Source organism: Lepisma saccharinum, chromosome 14, assembly GCF_977018435.1.
Source record: "Lepisma saccharinum chromosome 14, izLepSacc3.1, whole genome shotgun sequence".
Classification (NCBI taxonomy): Eukaryota; Metazoa; Arthropoda; class Insecta; order Zygentoma; family Lepismatidae; genus Lepisma; species Lepisma saccharinum.
This window is the reverse complement of record NC_139242.1, coordinates 73,648,193-73,667,714: the sequence shown is the minus strand read 5'-3', so window position 1 is coordinate 73,667,714 and position 19,522 is coordinate 73,648,193. Positions and strand designations below refer to the sequence as shown.

Genomic DNA, 19,522 nt, shown 5'->3' with positions numbered 1-19,522 from the left:
GCAGATTGGTAACAAAAGTATATAAAAGTTGATGTTTAAGTAGTAACGGGTTTACACTCCTGCCACTGGAGCGCTGCAAGCAAACAAATGAAAGGCGAAGAACTCTGAGGCGTTGCTTTCTCTGTTCATGTGGTGACGTTTGTTGTTGTTTCTACAGTTAGTGTTTTTTTTTACAGTGAACAACTGTAATTTTACGATCGCATCACAGGCGTCCGAGCCACCTATGAATTCACATTAACATTATTTTCAGTTTTTCACAGCGTTTACAGTGTATCAACGCAAACAACTCTTCTCAACAATGTATATTTTCTCTCCGTCTTTTATGTCCCTTTTCTACCGATTGTATTAATTTCGACGATGGGGATGTTGATGAACTGATATAATCGATAATGGGCAAACATTACCTCGACCAGGGTTTGAACTTTGTAGCGCGTTAAACTGACCACTCCGTTAGACCGGCGGTTCTTTCTTTGAATTGTTTCTTTGATGCAACAACACCTAGGAAAACTATACTTTGGCCTGTATGTATGCAACTCCGTAGCACACATGCACAGTTGCCAGTGGAACAACGGAATGAAAGCGACAGTATATTTTTTTCCCCTGTTCGTTTCTCATTACCAGGGCCAGGATTTTGATGACATGTCATCTTTATTTCCTTATGTAGTATGCATTGTTCTAAAGTATTATAATCCTGAATTCGAACCTCTGGATGTAAAAATGCGAATTTTATTGTACATTTTTTCGTCATACTTTCTATTTTTTAAGTTTGAGGTCATTTTTTCAAGTTTGACGTCATTTTTTTGTCTTTCTTTTGCGTATTTGCAAAAAAAACTTAATGTAATTGCATTACGTTTCACTCACTTATTTTTACCCAGGAACTAACATTTATCGTTTTGATGTCGGTAACAATGAAAACAAGAATTCTAACGTCACGCGATTGTAGGAACAAAGCAACATGCAGCTCGACATTATCTACTGCAATAATTCTGAAAAGATAAGATTTTTACATATTTTTAAACCTAAAAATCAGACGCACGTTGTAATTGCAGTTCTAACGTTACAGAAGAAAGAACTGTGTCGTACTAACTGTCATACCCTGAAATAAAACCAAGATTTTGTCATTTTTTAAGTTATTTTATTGATATTTTTAGGTCATTTTATAGATAATTTTTCAGATATTTTAGGTCATGAAAATCCGTGACGTGCTCATTACTGTTGTTGCTATAGTTTATTCTTAGTATTTCATATTTTCGTGCTTGGCGAAAAAATGGCATGGCATTGCTCTTTCTATGTGTAAAAATGTACTTTTAAGAATTTACTGGAAAATTTTCGCCATGCAGGTCGGTGATTGATGGAATGGATGGACACGAAAAAAAAAACTTTTGCCCACTACGGGATTCGAACTCGCGACCCCTGACGTCGTAGCGCGCCCGCTTTGCTAACCACTCCGCCTTATTTTTGTGAATTAACCTACATGCCTATGGGCAATGTACATCTATGATATAAGAATTAACCAAATTGGGATGATCAAGTCACGTGCTTTCGTTTACATTCAATTCATTCTCATGGTGGACGGAGAATACCGGGTGTCCCATAAGTCTGGAATCATAGGAGAACAAAACAAGTTCGTGTTGGGAACTTATTATTGTACAGTCACGGACACGGCCGGCTTGTACCGATCCCATTGAAGCCGGCAGTGTCCGTGACTGTACAACACAGTTCAATAATGTATTCAAAGTCACCACCAGCAACATAACTTGGACTCACTCCTCCTTAGTCAGTGCCATGGTTTACCTGTATTAGAAAAAAGGGTAATATGAGCAATACCTATGGTTTCAGATTTATGGGTAGATTAAATTGATGACGGGACACTCCCAGTGACCAAGCTGAGACTCAAACCTGGAACCTTCGTTGGGAGGTTGTGACTCTGACTCAACATAATCCGTTATCAGAGCAGTGAGTATCGAGTGGCACAGAATATAATGCATGTGTGAAAAATTTGCCTAAATCAGTTCATTTACCTTGTTACTTAATTTTCATATGAGAGAGGGTGGCTGTATGGCATGCGTGTTTTAGGGATGGTGCGGGGGTCATGTCTCGTCTCCGTTCCTAATGTATTTTTAATGTGCAAAAACTGATCTTTATATATGTTTTTACAGGTTCAATTATATTTCGAAACAATAGCAAGAATTTGCTTTTAAGACGGAGCAAAGAATGAGACAGGGTTTTTCATTAATGAGACGAAACTCAGCCGATTCTTTTTTCGTATACATACCAGTTCTAGGTCGTCCGGCAAGAGGACAAGAGAGGCCCCTCCCCACACTGGAAAGTGAATGTCAGACTGAAATTATATATTTCACACATATTTCATTTCACTCATAGAATTTGCTTTAATTATTATGTGACTGGTAATCACAAGTAATATGGGTACAGATCGTTGCAGAAAGAAATCTTGAAGCTGGAGCACTCTTTTTTGAGGAGGCAGTATTGTTTTGGCGGGAAAATACCTTGCTTGCATAACCCCGCCAGCAAAATATTCTTTGGACGCCCGTATAGCTATAAATCTAAACGCAATTAGTACGTGGATCTCCTCGATGGTGTAGGGGTGAAGGTTTTGCCTTGATCATAAAGTGGATTTAAAGGAGCATTTGGAATTTTGATTGAATTGCTTTATTTTACTTCGTTTTTTCTGCCACTTTTGGCTAATCACAAAGATGAGGATGAATAGTGATGAGATGAAAGGGATGAATTGACAATGACAAATACACAAGGACAGCCACGTTGGCCTGTACGTGGAAGTGAAACTGACATTTGTGTGCCTTCAAAAGGGATGACCACTTACACCCCACTTTTGGACGTGGATTTAACTTAGCCTAAGAGACTGTATCCACTAGGCCAACGAGAAAAAATCTCCAGTAACCAAACACGAATTCTCCTCGCCAATAGTGGTTCGCTATGGAATTGCATCACAATTGCAAAGTGCAGAGAAACAAACCTGCCAGCACTTTAGCGTGTTTGCACTGCTCGCTCGGTGCTCCATCACGTTTCTCTGTGTACCGTGGTGTTTCACAGACCACGCGAAGGGAACCATTCAGCTCTCGTAAGTTCTTTCCCTTCCGAAGGTCGAAGAAGACCCTTTAAACCGTTCAGACCACTTCGCAGAGTGTCGGCAAGAGGGAGTACGAATCGATTCAGCCCCTCAACCTGTTGCTGTAACCCGTTTATCGCAAACCGTGTAATCTCGATGCAGAATGGAAGAGGCGCATTTGGAACAGTGGCTTGAGTTATGTGATTCGATTGCTACCGAGCAACAGGTTTCGAAATAGAGTGAGATAAAGTTGAACAAAAGTTTTTAGGTCTGCGACCTGAACGTGCAAAGTTGAAGCCCTGATTCGAACGTCACTTTACATCAAAGAAAATTCCGAAAGATTGGTTCCCTCTCTTGCAGGAGTAAACAACCTTATGCCACGTCCGCGTGGAGAACAGCATTTCCTCCCTTCAAACTTTCCCCACAAATAGCGTCCGCTTTAAGAACTGACAGCTCTTGTCAAGTCCACGTGGAGTAAATGCGATGTTGCCAATTCAGATTTTTTAGAGATTTCTTAACATTAGGTTGAGTGCTATTATAACGACTTTGTCAGTATAATTCAAACTCAGTATCAGCACAATAAGTAGCTATGGTGCTATATTGAAAAGGAAATTTAAATTTACATATACTGATAACTTTATAATTATTATATTGATAAAAATAAAAACTAAAAACTAGAAACAACAAAAATTACAACAGCATCAAATTATGAATATGTTTACAAGAACATTTATAAGATATCAATGCTATACATAAAAAAGATATATCTTTGTTATCTCCTTCCAGGATAAAGCAAGTCTTTGTATCTACAATTCTGAGCTTCAGTTTTCGAAATTCATCATCTGATCAAATCACCTCCAAACGTAGAACATATAAGTGTCACTCTATGCGACCTTCCTCAAAGCACTCATTTGAGGAACTGTAACATTTACAAGCCTGCCCGTTAAGGAAGATGAAAACAGATACCTATTCACTGCTTCCAATTCAACGTGGCATCTATTATACATATCAGTGTCATTCCACAACTTTCGAATCTTTATAAGATTATAGCATATTCAAAGTTCATTCGAGTCATAAAAGGCTTCTATATAACTTAAACATCCAAGTTATTATAACATTGCCCAGTTTAATGCTTTAAAAGCAACAATTATTGTACAAATATATCACCATTCCATATTGCTCAATCTGTACTTATCTTTTTTCCATCCAGAGATCCATTTAAAGTCACAGACAACTAGTATTAGAGCAACTAGTTCAAACCAGATTTTTTAGTATGTTTTATCTTCAATTGATTTTGTTTTATATTTTTGTCCATAAGTGCTTAACAGCTTGAATGTTTGTGTAGTAAATGTACATATTTGCTCTGTTACAGATATTTTGCTATGTATATCACAATATACTTATCTAATGATAATAATTACCATTTTTTGAATGTTGATACAAAATACCAAGTATGACATCATAATATACATTGAACAATTTTAAAGAGTTGACCTTTGTATATAAACCTTGATGCCAATGCAAATGTACACAATTTCAATAAATGTAATTATAAATTTGAATGTATCATATCTTTCTTGTCTGAAAGAGCACATATGATTGAAGATATTTGTTTTTCATTTTGTCAGTCAAAAATAACTGTTATGAATATGAATTCAACATATTGCACAATTTGATAATTTTGTCATTATATACAAATTGTCTTTTTTTAAACATCATATTTAATAAAATTAGTTTAAATAATAATTTCAGACATTTAATTGCATTATATGAATAAATTTTGAGTATTTGATTTTTGATTTGATTTGGTGTTTTAAGTCCACTTTATGCACAGTAAGGCTAATCGGGACTGGACCTACAGTTTAAAGTGGGATCCGAACCACTTGTGCCTCCACCGGGTAAATTTTGAGTAATCATATGACTAAATTATTATAAATATTGCACAAATGTGGAACTTTGGACTTAGCCTAACTATTTTCAAATGTAGTTGTGACAATGTATTATTTTTATTGTCATACTGGCGCTCAACAAGGGACGAACCCACAACAGAATTGAGCACTACTGAGACTTTTAAACATATAATAATTAATATAATGCCTCTATATTTACAAACTGTTTACATGTTTAGCATTATAATCAATTGAGTATAACTGAATATTTGTTTTCCAACAATACAACAAGAACTTGTTCATCATGAACTATGCATAATGAATTTTTAGTACATAATAATATTGAAAAAATGAAATTCAAGTTCGACATACCAACACTTATTATCTAGTAAAGTAACACATGAACCATTTTTACATAAACAATGTACCTACCTAACATTATTATTTATTGTCAACCCATGAAGCACCATTCAGAACTTCATTCTCAACCTGAGAGCATAATTTCTATAGTAATCTTTATTTAGCCAAAAAGTATATTAATAATAATTTTCTACATGTTTCCCAACTAAGTTTCCCATTGAGAATTCATCCATTTATCTGGTAAGATCAGCTAACAAGACAAAAATCTAAGTCCCTGCATCAAGAAGCAAACATCCTCAGATTTATGGAGTGCTGAATATGAGATTTTTTACATCACAAATGAATTCATGCAAGAAATGTATAAATTATGATGTGCGCACTAAAATTATAAATCATAAATAATTGTTGTTCCTGAACTCGCAGCGTCAGGGCTCGAACTTCCTATTCAGCCCTTTGTGAACACATTTTGGAGCCATAATGCATTCTAGCATTTTTAAAGGAAACAACTACTTGACTGAAGCTTGGATCAACACGTGAATCTCTTTGCTCTTTGTCAAGTTCATTCCTATTTGAGCCTACGATTCAACTCTTGGAATCTTTGTGCTCTAGTAAATATTTTTCAAGCCAAAGCTAAATCTTAGCATTCAAAATTATTATGCACATGCCATCACATTATATTATACATTTTTTGCACTCCAAAATACACATAACAAAGAATATTTGTTATATTGAATTTTTCCACCGTTCAACACAACTAAGGATCAAGAAATATGAATGAGGACCGATATTGGATCATGAAGATCAACTTAAAGCAAACTCTACAGAAGAAGACTTCAAATCTGAACTAATGTTTCTGACTCAAGAAAAGAAGCACAAAAAGTGAGAAAATTTTGACATTAACAGCCGACAAAAGAAAAATTCTGCACAAAGTACTGTGACTCACAGTACCACCTTTAACCAACATCCTAAGAAGAAGAACTCAACCAACCAACCCTCATGGGTATGGTTGTGAAATGAAGCAGTATATTTTTTCCTTCAAACCAACAAAATAAACAACAAGTTAGCATAAGCAATTTCATAATGCCAAAATTAATATACGAAGAATGAAAAAATAAAGAACTGAGGTCTTATATACCACCCTTGACACTCAGTCAATAAGAAACTCCCAACCAACCAACCCTTTACACTTACTTAATCTTACATCTTCACTACAGAAATATCTGTTTCCTTTGAAGATCTGACAAGTATGTCATCTACCTTGCATCCTTGCAACAATCTCTTTATTAGCTCCTCATGTGACTTGTTGCAGTTTTGCAAAATTTCTAGCCATTTATACCTTTTGGCATTAGAACACTTCCACACTTTGATGTGTTCAATGGCCACTTGACTCACAGGATTACCAGTGTTGCATTCTAACAATGTAACTGTTGAATTATCATGATTCTCAACACACAAATAAGGTCCTTCAAACAAGAAGCAGTATTTCTTAATGGGATTATTTTCTAAATCTTTATGTCTGTTTCTAACAAACAACAAATCACCAACTAATATGGAAACTTTATCTTGTTGTTTTTGGTTGATTTGGTTTGTTTTCTTACTTCTGGCCTCAAAACCTTTTAGATGTGCCATGTGAATTTTATTATCCCATGACATTACTTCATCTTCAGTGATATTATTGAATATGCTCATGTTAGGTTCCATATTTAATCGCAGTTCTATAGGAGCATAACCTGTTTGAGATGAAATTGCATTATTTAAACAATGAAGGGCAACATTAACCTTTTCAGGCCATAGGGTATGACTATCCTGACACAAAACTCTCATTAAGCGGTTAAGCTCTGCATGATATCTCTCAACCATATTGGAGGACGGATGATATGGAGGAGTGAACACTAACATGATGCCTAAGTGTTTCATTTTATCTGCAAACTGATGAGATCTGAATTGAGGTCCATTATCGGCAATCAATTTTTCAGGAATACCCAAATGGACAAAATAACAATTGATAAGCTTTTTGATGACTGTATTTGCATTACTGTTGACAATAGGATAAGCCAACAAGTACCGACTTGCAGCATCCAACACTGTCAACAAAAATCTCTCCCGCTTAGAACCCATGACGAATGGACCTTGCAAATCCACAAAAAGGACTTTTCCAGGTTTACTGGTCAGGTGTATCTTAACTAAATGTTTTGCAGGATGTTTATTGGGCTTTGACCTGACACAAGTATCGCAATCAGCAACATATTGTTTTATATCTTTAAAAATGTTTTTCCATCGGAAATTTCTATATATTTGTGCCATTGTCCGAGATGCACCGCAATGACCACTCTCATCATGAAACTTGATGAGCATATTACCAATTAAGGAGGCAGGTAAGCATATCCTTAACTTTTCTGGTCTGTGAAAATCCCTGACACATAATATGTTCTCCCTGAGACAATACTGTTTCCGCCAATTCCTACAGCGAGAATTATCAGTATCAACATCTCCAGAGAGATAGGAAATGATCTCATTCAATTCGATATCATTTCTCTGTGCATTCGCAAGTTCCTTACAGTCACACAAAGGTTGCAGCATTAATTCCAACTCGGAGTAGTTGACATGATAATGCATGTCCAACTGCCAAGGAAAAGATCGACTTAGCAAATCAGCGATTACATTTTCCTTGCCTTTGCAATATTGAACATCAAAAGAATACATCTGTAACTGGATGAACCAGCGAGTGAGACGAGCATTCCACGTGTGGGCAGTTTCCAACCACGTGAGGGCTTTATGATCTGTAATAATGACAAAATGCCTCCCTTTTAGTATCGAAGCAAATTTGTCTATAGTATATAGGATCGCCAACACCTCCATTTCAGTAGATGTATAAGATTTCTCATAATCTTTTAACAACCTGCTGACAAATCCAAGAGGCTTGAACCCTCCTTCTATGATCTGGAAACAATAACCCGCTACTCCAATAATCGAAGCATCAGTTTGAACAAAGAAATTATGTTCAAAATCGGGAAATGCAAGCATTACTTGTTCAGCAATTTTTTTCCTTCAAAAGCTGAAATGCTTCAGATGCCTCTTTATTCCAACACCATTTTTGTTTAGCTTTGAGAAGCTCATACATGGGTTGGGCAAACATTGCATATTTTTTTTATGTATTTACTAATCCAATTTAAGGAACCTAATATCTTTTGCAATTGTTTAATTGAACTAGGTTTCGGTAACTCTATTATAGACTTGACAAAAACTGGATCTTTATGATACCCTTCTGGGGTAATGATGTGACCCAAAAACTTTATCTCCCTGCAGCAAATTTACATTTCTCTATTTTAAGGGTCATGCCTGCTTTCAGTAGACAATTAAATACACTTTCAACATGAGTCAGATGAGAATCAAAGTCTTTGGATCTTATAATGATATCATCCACATACACCACTACAAAATCCTTACAATCAGCCAAAACTCTATTCATTGCATCTACAAAGACAGCGGTGCCATTCACTGATCCAAATACAACACGTTTAAATTGATATAACACGCCTTCGAATGAAAATGCTGTGTATTTTCTACTTTGTTCATCCAAAGCAATTTGCCAAAAGGCATTACCTAAATCTATAGATGAGAAATAATTACAACCTTGAAACTGTACTAATAACTCATCTATTTTTACGGGATGAATTTGCATCAACTTTACATGCTTATTTATCCCTCTTAGATCAACACACATTCTTATCCCTCCACCTGGCTTAGGTACAACCAATAGAGGGGATAAGTATTCAGAGTTGGACAATTCAATCACGTCCCATTCCAACATGGTGTTGATCTGTTCTCTAACTTCGTCCCGGTATGCAAATGGAATAGGATAGTTTCGACCTACCACGGGTTTGTCTGTATCCAGTTCCATTGTGTGCACATAATTTTTACATAAACCTGGTTTAATGGAAAACAATTTTTTATATTTATACAATATATTTAAAAATTTCTGTTTTTCAACTACCGACAACATCTCAGTTTGATCCAACTGACCAGAAATTTTTAATATTGTTTCATCATCCACCTTATTACCCTCAGAACTTGACACAAAAGAACATTCATAATAATTATCCACATCTACAGTATTTTCCAATGGAACGAAACGGGCAAGTACATCATATTTATCATTATCACATACAAGTGCCTTCTTAGAGAAATCTATGGTACCTTGCAATGCATATAGAACATCTAAGCCCAAGATCATATCCACCTGCAGATTCTGAACCACTAAAAATTGTACCAACAAACTTTGCAAACCGATAACAATCATAAGCCTAGTTAAACCCAAAACTTTGTTCTTTTTAGAGCCTGTAAAATCCACTAGTCTAATGTTTTTAGTACTCAATAATCTTGGCCTACTGGCTGTAGAAGAGATATTTTTCCACACCTGATAGGAAAGCAAACTAATTTCTGCTCCACTATCACATAGAGCCAAATGTTTATGATCTAGTATATTAACCCAAATTTTTGCAGTATTCGAACCATTAGGAACATTATTGATTGGTCGGTAATTTTCTTTCATGTAATTTTGATCTTCAGTTTCTAATCCTTTTTCCCAATCCCCAACATTAACAACTGCTATGGCAGGGTTTATAGCATACCCTCTGTCACCTGCCTCAAGGCAAAGGGAATTGACTAGTTTTTTTGATTTTCAGGAACGTGAGATCTTCCCTGATTTAAGTGTCCAATCTTGTTGCGCTCTTTGTCACCTATCTCAGTTGCATGAACTGACACTTCAGTCTTAAAAGTATTATGCACACTTTTGACAGGCAACTGCATATTTCGGATGACACTCATACTATATAAAAATTGCAACAACTTGCACATGCACGCACGATTCCAATGAATCATATCCAGACGATTTTGTATACGAGGACCAATGTACTGTTCATACAGAGTTTCATTTATCTTGTCATCATCATCAAAGAAAAGAGGAGCAATATTTAGCACTTTGACCTTATCCTCATCTTGAAGAGATAACAGGTGAGAATTGTACCTTTGCCATCTGACCCATTCTGGATCCCCTCTAGAATGCATAACTTTCGGAATTGGTGGTAAGGTAAGTACAATTATATTCCTTGTCTTATTTTTCATGACCTGTATCAGTCTGTTAAAGCTTTGTTTGATATCATCCTCATTTCTCCGTTTCAGTAGATCATTCGTGCCAATCATTAACATTACCTGGTCTGATAACTTATTATAAGATTCCATTCTTTGTCTTAGCTGATCTATTGTTTGACCTGAAACACATAATCCAATGTGCCGTGTACCATCCTTTTCCACCTTCACGGGTTCACCTAAGATATTTTGTGAAAGTCTAAGCATCATGCTATCTCCTACTAATTGATTATTGTCAAGTATAGGAGTTAGAATGTCTGTTTCCATTGTGTTTCTATTATAGGCAAATCTATTCTTATTTGGAGGCTTTAATACATTATTAGCACCCATGTTACCTCCCCCAACATGAGTCCTCATCAGTTTTCCGCTTGGGAAACAACACCATTAGCTACTGTGGGAATCTTATCTGTTCCACAATTGTAGCTCTTAACCCCAAGGTTTGTTTTGTCATAGTTCCTATGAAAATTAGTTCTTGTGTAATTTGATTTGCGAGAGTATGTATTCTCTTTATCTGCACTAGAAGCTTGTTCCACAGCCACTTGAGCTACTTTAGCTTTAAAGTTTCGATTTTTTACACCATATTCTGAATTGCTCATCCTAAGTGGGATGTCTCTAAGCGATTCAAAATTCTCTATGGCTTGCAATGCTCTTTGCAATGTCTCAACATTATTTACCACAAAGTGCTCTCTGATCTTAAATGGCAAAAGCGTAGCCACTTGTGCAATCAAGTGTGCTTCCTCCGCATGAGGCTGGATGGATTTGAGCAATTTATAATTCTTGTTTACAAATTTCTGTAAGTTACCATGTGCAGCTCTAGAAAATTGAGTATTCAGTATCCGAGTCAATGTGACACTCTTCCACCTAGAATTCTCATAGTGAGACAGAAAGGCCTTTTTAAAATCATGGTAAGTATTGAAGGAAGATTTATTCTGAGTGTACCAACTTTTTGCACAGTCTTTGAGTAACTTTGGTATATATTGCATGTAATCCTTTTCCTTGATATTGTAAATATCCATCATTTCCTCAACTTTCTCCAAAAATTCCGATGGCATACTGTCCATCGAGATTCCATCAAACTGTGGAAACTTGCACAATTCTTGTGGCTTTATGAAAGATTGTCGGTGCGGTAAAGAGTTGTCATATTGAGTACTAGTCGCAAAAGTTGCACTTTGAGAAGGACCATTTACATCACTCTTATTTATGTACTCATTATGATGCAAACAAGAATCACCTTTTACATAATCTTGGCGATGACCAGATGGTGTTCCTCTACGGTCATTAGTAGAATCAAATAACTTTTCTTCTGAGCCAGATGACTCAGTTTCAGTATTAGTGGCTTTATCACATACCTTAGATACATGCCTGCGCACTACATCCTCATCAACACAACTATCAGAACTATTCACTACTGTAGGAACTTTTGCACGTTTTCTCTTTGTAAGAGTTCTTCTGCCAGCTGATTCTAACCTACACTGACTAATGGGTGACAACACTTCTTTTACCAATGTTAAAACTTCTAGCTTTACACCCATTATTTGTTCCTGCAGAACCTGGTCCTGAGAGAGATCATTATTCACTAATTTGCAATCACTTGTCACAAGTCCTTGCATGGTTTGAATAAGTTCATTAGGCATATTTCCTGCTGAACCATCCTCTTCATTATGAAGCACTTTGTACTGAAATTGATCAGAATTCATCTCTTGATTAGGTTGAATTTGTGGAGAAGAAGCACCATCACACACTGAAGGTTTAGGTAAACTTGAAAGAGAGGACAAAGTATTTGCTAAATGCTGTTTAGTTTCACACCATTCCTTTTGCATGTGTCTCATATCAACATGCAGTCGCTCTGCCAAATCTGCATGTGCTTCTTGTACAGCACCAACCTGCTTACCCAAATTTTCCATCTTTTGTTCCACAACATAGGATACTGCAGAAATATCAGTATCCACTTTCATGGATAATGCTTTTATATGAGATTCCACTTTCTCTGTTCTTATCAAACACTCCTTCTTATATTGAGCAAGATCAATTCTAATTTCTTTTAATTGAGCATCAGAAGATTGCTGAAGAGTTGTCAGCCCAGATTTAAGCTACATCTGGCTAGCATTCAGCTCTATCAATTGAGCATCAGTCTTTTCCTGATTAGCTTTGAGATCCTCCTGATTAGCTTTGAGCTCTGTTTGGCCATCCTTGATAACATTGAGAGCAGCCATAACATCTGCCCAGCAGAAATCACCCTTTGGATCTGACATATTTAAAGGTAAAAACACCTAACCTCAGAAACCAGAACAAGAAGCAAAACAATACAAAGATTATTATAAGCTTGAACCTTTTCAACTAATCACCTGACGTCTCATAATCTTAAATATATAACGACTTTGTCAGTATAATTCAAACTCAGTATCAGCACAATAGGTAGCTATGGTGCTATATTGAAAAGGAAATTTAAATTTACATATACTGATAACTTTATAATTATTATATTGATAAAAATAAAAACTAAAAACTAGAAACAACAAAAATTACAACAGCATCAAATTATGAATATGTTTACAAGAACATTTATAAGATATCAATGCTATACATAAAAAAGATATATCTTTGTTATCTCCTTCCAGGATAAAGCAAGTCTTTGTGTCTACAATTCTGAGCTTCAGTTTTCGAAATTCATCATCTGATCAAATCACCTCCAAACGTAGAACATATAAGTGTCACTCTATGCGACCTTCCTCAAAGCACTCATTTGAGGAACTGTAACATTTACAAGCCTGCCCGTTAAGGAAGATGAAAACAGATACCTATTCACTGCTTCCAATTCAACGTGGCATCTATTATACATATCAGTGTCATTCCACAACTTTCGAATCTTTATAAGATTATATCATATTCAAAGTTCATTCGAGTCATAAAAGGCTTCTATATAACTTAAACATCCAAGTTATTATAACATTGCCCAGTTTAATGCTTTAAAAGCAACAATTATTGTACAAATATATCACCATTCCATATTGCTCAATCTGTACTTATCTTTTTTCCATCCAGAGATCCATTTAAAGTCACAGACAACTAGTATTAGAGCAACTAGTTCAAACCAGATTTTTTAGTATGTTTTATCTTCAATTGATTTTGTTTTATATTTTTGTCCATAAGTGCTTAACAGCTTGAATGTTTGTGTAGTAAATGTACATATTTGCTCTGTTACAGATATTTTGCTATGTATATCACAATATACTTATCTAATGATAATAATTACCATTTTTTGAATGTTGATACAAAATACCAAGTATGACATCATAATATACATTGAACAATTTTAAAGAGTTGACCTTTGTATATAAACCTTGATGCCAATGCAAATGTACACAATTTCAATAAATGTAATTATAAATTTGAATGTATCATATCTTTCTTGTCTGAAAGAACACATATGATTGAAGATATTTGTTTTTCATTTTGTCAGTAAAAAATAACTGTTATGAATATGAATTCAACATATTGCACAATTTGATAATTTTGTCATTATATACAAATTGTCTTTTTTTTAAACATCATGTTTAATAAAATTAGTTTAAATAATAATTTCAGACATTTAATTGCATTATATGAATAAATTTTGAGTAATCATATGACTAAATTATTATAAATATTGCACAAATGTGGAACTTTGGACTTAGCCTAACTATTTTCAAATGTAGTTATGACAATGTATTATTTTTATTGTCATACTATTTTTTTTAATACAATGTGGAGACCTTAGGAGTATAACGTCGCAGCGAATTAATGGCTGTCTAAACACTGCAGGTAAAAGTGGCAACAGTGCTTTTCAGAAAAACAGGTGCAGCCTCGAAACCTGATACGCTTCCGGCTGTGTCAAAGATACCGAACTGGCGTTCGAATCAGGACTTCATCTACACAATCAAGAACTACTTTTTGCCTGCACCATAAGATAGAAACTCACTAGACCTTAATTTACAATGGATATACAGGATGTCGCCATACAGGCAAACATAATAGTGGGCACATTTCTCATAGCTATTCTCACTCTTTATTACTGCACAACCTGTGCTGTTTAAGAAATTATTTTATGTTTATTCGAAACAGATGTTGCTCTCTGCATATTGATGTTCTTATTTCAATTCTGGATCGTCATATTGTGTGGAAAACAGACTGAATGAAAACGGTGATATAACAGTTCCCCTAATATTACTTTTTCCGTTGGGTGTACAACACCGACAGGAACACAACCACGGATTTGTTTCGAATGGGGTTCAACCTTCAATTGAGTGTGTAGGGAGTTATGGGAAAATAGTACTGACATAACAATTTACAATGTATCGGTCACTACGTATATTGACTACTGTATGCATAAAATATTAGCTATATATACCAGAATGTTGTTAAACTCACATATGTAAAGTCTATTTATATAAGGGCCAAGCTCTTCCCATATAAGAGATAGGGGTCAATGTCCTTATGCGACAGTCAAGCTCCTCTTTCCCGTGCCGGCCTCCGTGGCAGAGTGGTTAGTACAACGCGTTACGACACCAGGGGGGGCTGGTTCGAATATCGACCTGGGCATGGGTGTTCCTTGTGAGTGTCTCTTCATCAATTTCATCATATCATCACTCATCCTCGTCTTCGCGATTAGTCAAAAGTGGCAGAAATGTGAAGTAAAATAAACAAAAAGGAATCAATCAAATCCTCTTCCGAATACGAGGTAAGCTCCCTTTTCTGAGACAGATGTCTATGTCCTTACAAAATAGTAGTTGAGCTCTTGAACGTCAGAAGTTAACTTTTGTGCGGAATAGAGTCAAGCTTCTTATGCGAAATTGGAGTCAAGCTCCTCTTTCCGGACAGGGGTCAAAACCCTCTTGCAGGATAGGAGTCATGATCTTGAAAGATATAAGTTAGCCTTTGTGCAGAATTGAAAGGGATGGGATCTGGGAGTTCCCTTGTTATGGCGCTATATCAAAGTGGTGCCACCATGGCGGGTATTTTGTTATGGCGCTGTGAGGGAAGTGTAACTTTGCCATAAGCTTGACGTTATCCAGGAAGATTTTGCGCCTTAACTAGGCAGACTCTACTCACATAGCAGAAAGTTTTCGATTTTCTAGGTATTTTTCACAGAATATGTCCAAAATGTGGAACATTTGTGAGAAACATTAAAAATTACGTAAAATTCTACATTTGCATTATTTCGCCACTTAGCACGAATAACATGTGTTTAGTATATTCTTTTATGCACTTATAAACGAGTTCGGACAATGATTAACGTTTTTAATCTTTCTTGCGAATGAGAAAAATATAGTCCTTAAAAATAAGGCATACCATACAAAACTTGAAAATGGTGTTAATTACAAAACAAGCAAGAGTCAATCAGCAACATTTGTTATTTTCATATTACGCCAAAATATGTAAAAGCAAATGCTAATTTTGTTTTTGTAAAACTTACATTGCAGTGTAATTTTGAAAAAAAAATGGGAGGTCCGCGATCCCTTAAGCTCCTACCTGACTGCGCCACTGAATATCGACAAAATTTCACAAGAGTGTAGAAGGCACCAGGACAAACATATCTTCACTTTCGTTTTGCTTGTTAAGGCGCTTAGAAACTACACGACCTCGAAAAAAGTATTTTCTTTTCTATCCTGCATGTATTAGCCTTCCTTGCTCATTGATTGTCTTATTTAATTGTAGGAAGGTAGTTCATAAAGGTTGTGTTCTTTTTGTGAAGAGAACGAGAGACACGAACTAAAATTTGCACATTTTTTAGTAGTCATCCTCTGCATATGCTCCCTGGAAAGCAACACGTTTCCCCAGCCATCGCCACTTGTCAGTTACCATAATTGTAGAAATGCAGAATGCAAATTTGTGGATATTTTGGTTTCTTTTATTGAGTTGAAAGTCCACTTTTACGCACAGGTAGGTAGTCGGGTTTGGATCTATAATTTAAAGTGGATCCGACCACTATGTGCCTTCGTCGGGTATCGAATCCGTTACCCATTGATTATACGCCGACGTCAATACCATTACATTGTTTTGTTTCTTTTTACGCGGCGGTACTGTCAGCTGCCGGTTGAAGACCTTTGTCTTGGAAAACTTAGTTGAATCATAAATGTATTCATTTGAAAGCAATGACACGATTCAAATATTAGCGATATCTAGTTGTTATATAGTAATGTTTGAGCCGACTTTATGAATTCAATGTATGGGCGCTTCCTTCAATAGCAAGAAAACTAATGGCACATTCTTTAGTTGCATCTTTTTTTTTTAACGTTTCCAAAGCCATTTTTCTTGGGAAAGGAAGGATACCCTTACCTTTCGAAGGTAAGCCGAGAAACACCGAATGTGCTTTTAGCTTGTCAGGGAGAAGAGATGTATTGTTGGGGAGAAAAACGAAAACCTTACCTTAAGAGCTTAATGAAGAAACGTAATTTATAGAAAAAATATCGTGAATTTGACACGTTCTTTTAGTCAAAAGAACATGGTTTTCTTTTAACTAGAACACAATAAAAATGATCACATGAAAGACTCGAAAGCATTCACGTGATGCCTCTCAGGGTTATTGGGTAATTTCTCTCTTCGTTGTTCATCAAATAAAAATCAAAGTTAAGTTTTCACTAAGGAAAAGGAAGTCTATTTTACTTCTTTGCAAACTATTAAGTACTTATATGCCTAACATATAATCCATTTCACTCAAAGAAATTAAACTTCTTATAATTCAACTTGATCACTCTATTCAAACTCCAAGCCCGAACTTCCTAGTGAAGACAAAACACAATCGTAATTTCCATGGTAACAGCTCTTAACAAGATAAGTATATACAGGTCAGTCACTATCCTGACATTATCAGTGATAGGTAAATTACAGAAATTAAGATTAAAGAACAATAAACATTTGTACAAGATAAAAGGTAATTAACAACAATAACTATTAGTGCAATGGGAAAGGACGTGTCAAATTTCTACAAGGGCGATACGTGGAACAGTGGAATCCATGAGTATTGCCGTGCAAATCGTCCATCACCATGTTCGTGCACTTTATTTGACCCAATAACAACTTCAAGAATTAAAAGAAAACTCAAAACAAGCTGTTGACAACTTCTGCACCAGCATACATAAAAATCCATAGCTTAAAAGCACATAGGATGTAAGCAAAAATTAATGGAAAATAGTCATGGACAATTTGCACGGTAATACTCATGGATCCCACTGAACCAGTTATTTATTATACAAACTTTCTTTAAAGTTTGGTACATATCACAAGCATCGATTTTGGATGCTCAAGATACCCCCCCCCCCAAATAGTCCTCAATACGTGCACATATTATAAAGTATAAAATATTGTTTATATCCATGTTACCCCCTGAAAATGTATTTGGAAATGTATTTCTCAGGTTAAAATAAATGTGTAATTTAATATAAAACATCCAGCATCGAACTCGACATGTATTTTAATTGGAAAACAGTTGCCTGTCTGATGCTCAAGGACACAACTATCGTGCTGCCTTTGCGTCACCGTCCTATTAATACTTCTTGCTAATAAATAACCATAGTCACTGACATTCAGAGATTTATTAAAAACATTATCTTCGTAATCAAAATTCATAACACATGCTGTTAGTAGCTCAAAAAATGTATGAGCAGTGAAACATTTATATTAAATACTTGATATCATGAATATGTATGCCTATCTGTACATGCTCTAAGTATAACTCATGCTAAATGAAAATGGCTAATGTAATTTTTGTTATGTTGCAGCCTATACGGGGGAGATAGCGGCTGGTGTGGCCGGCGGAGTGGTGCTAGTTCTAGCTGTAATTTCACTAGTCATCTACAGGAACTGGAGATATGAGCAGGAGCTGGATAGTCTGCTGTGGAAGGTTGACTACAAAGACATTCAAATGAATGAGGACACGTCGTCCACTTTGGAGACGAAAATTACCAGGGTAAGTATATCAGTAAACTATAGCATCCCAACTATAACATTAGGAACTCGCCCATTGACGGCTTCAGAGATTTTTGATCGTGTGGATCATGGTTGGACGTTGGTTTTTCAGGCGGTCTCTGATTGGATGGTCATGAGTTCTATTAGAACCCATTTCTTCTCTCTCTCTCTCTCTCTCTCTCTCTCTCTCTCTCTCTCTCCTGGTCTCTCATTCGTTCTGTCACTTACTATCTATTCCTTTATCCTTCTGTGTGTGTGTTTGTGTGTATGATCGAGACTAATCCAGGGTAGCTACTCACCGGGAATTATGCGTGAATTATTGGCTCCGGGAATTCTGCGTGAATTCTCCGTAGACGTGAAAATTCGCAACTTTTATGAATCCAAATCCCTGATTTTTATCGAGGAAGGAAAAGAAAAGAAAGCTGCTTGAAAAATACAAGGTTGGATAAAAAGTAATGGCAACACTGCTGTCCCGTGAAAGGGGTGAGTCACAGCGCCACAAATGTTTCGTTGCTGATAAAGGAATGTCAGACGAGGAAGTATAGTGAGTGGGAGCGATCGTATGTTATTCAGTCAAAAACAGCAGTGCTCTGAAGCAGAGGGCGAGAGTGCAAGCGCCCTAACAATATGTTTAGGCAAGAAGAACAACGTCTCTCAGGCAGACGGTCAACGCAGCCTACTACTGCACTTTCTTGTAACACCACCTTCGTCTCGCATTAAGAAGGAAGCGACGGCACGTTCTGGCACGATGTCCCATCATCATGCTTGACAATGCAAGGTGTCACACTGCGAACACTGTAACGGTGCTCCTGCATAACTGGTAGTGGGATGTACTGGAACATCCGCCGTATTCACCGGTATATGAGACCGTGTGATTACGACCTTTTTGCCAAAATGAAGGAATCATTGGGAGTGAAGCACTACGACACGCGCGAAGCCATCATACGTGCTATAGGGCGGTCACTGCGGGACATCGACAAAGATGGACGCGCTGACGGTGTACGACGCCTTCCATACGTGTGGCAGAAGGTCGTAGAGATGGGGTGCGATTACATTGAAGAAATATAACACATGCTCCTCTGCCAATACAGTC

At 36.3% G+C, this 19,522-nt stretch overlaps 1 protein-coding gene across 1 annotated transcript in view; it reads left to right on the top strand.

The window, feature by feature from the left end:
- LOC145999023 (guanylate cyclase 32E) overlaps nucleotides 1-19,522 on the top strand; it is a 511,534-nt gene that overhangs the window by 348,373 nt on the left and 143,639 nt on the right. Inside the window, exon 10 of the mRNA XM_083135915.1 lies at nucleotides 18,243-18,430. Coding sequence (XP_082992041.1) covers nucleotides 18,243-18,430 — 188 coding nt within the window. The remainder of the gene's footprint in view (nucleotides 1-18,242; nucleotides 18,431-19,522) is intronic.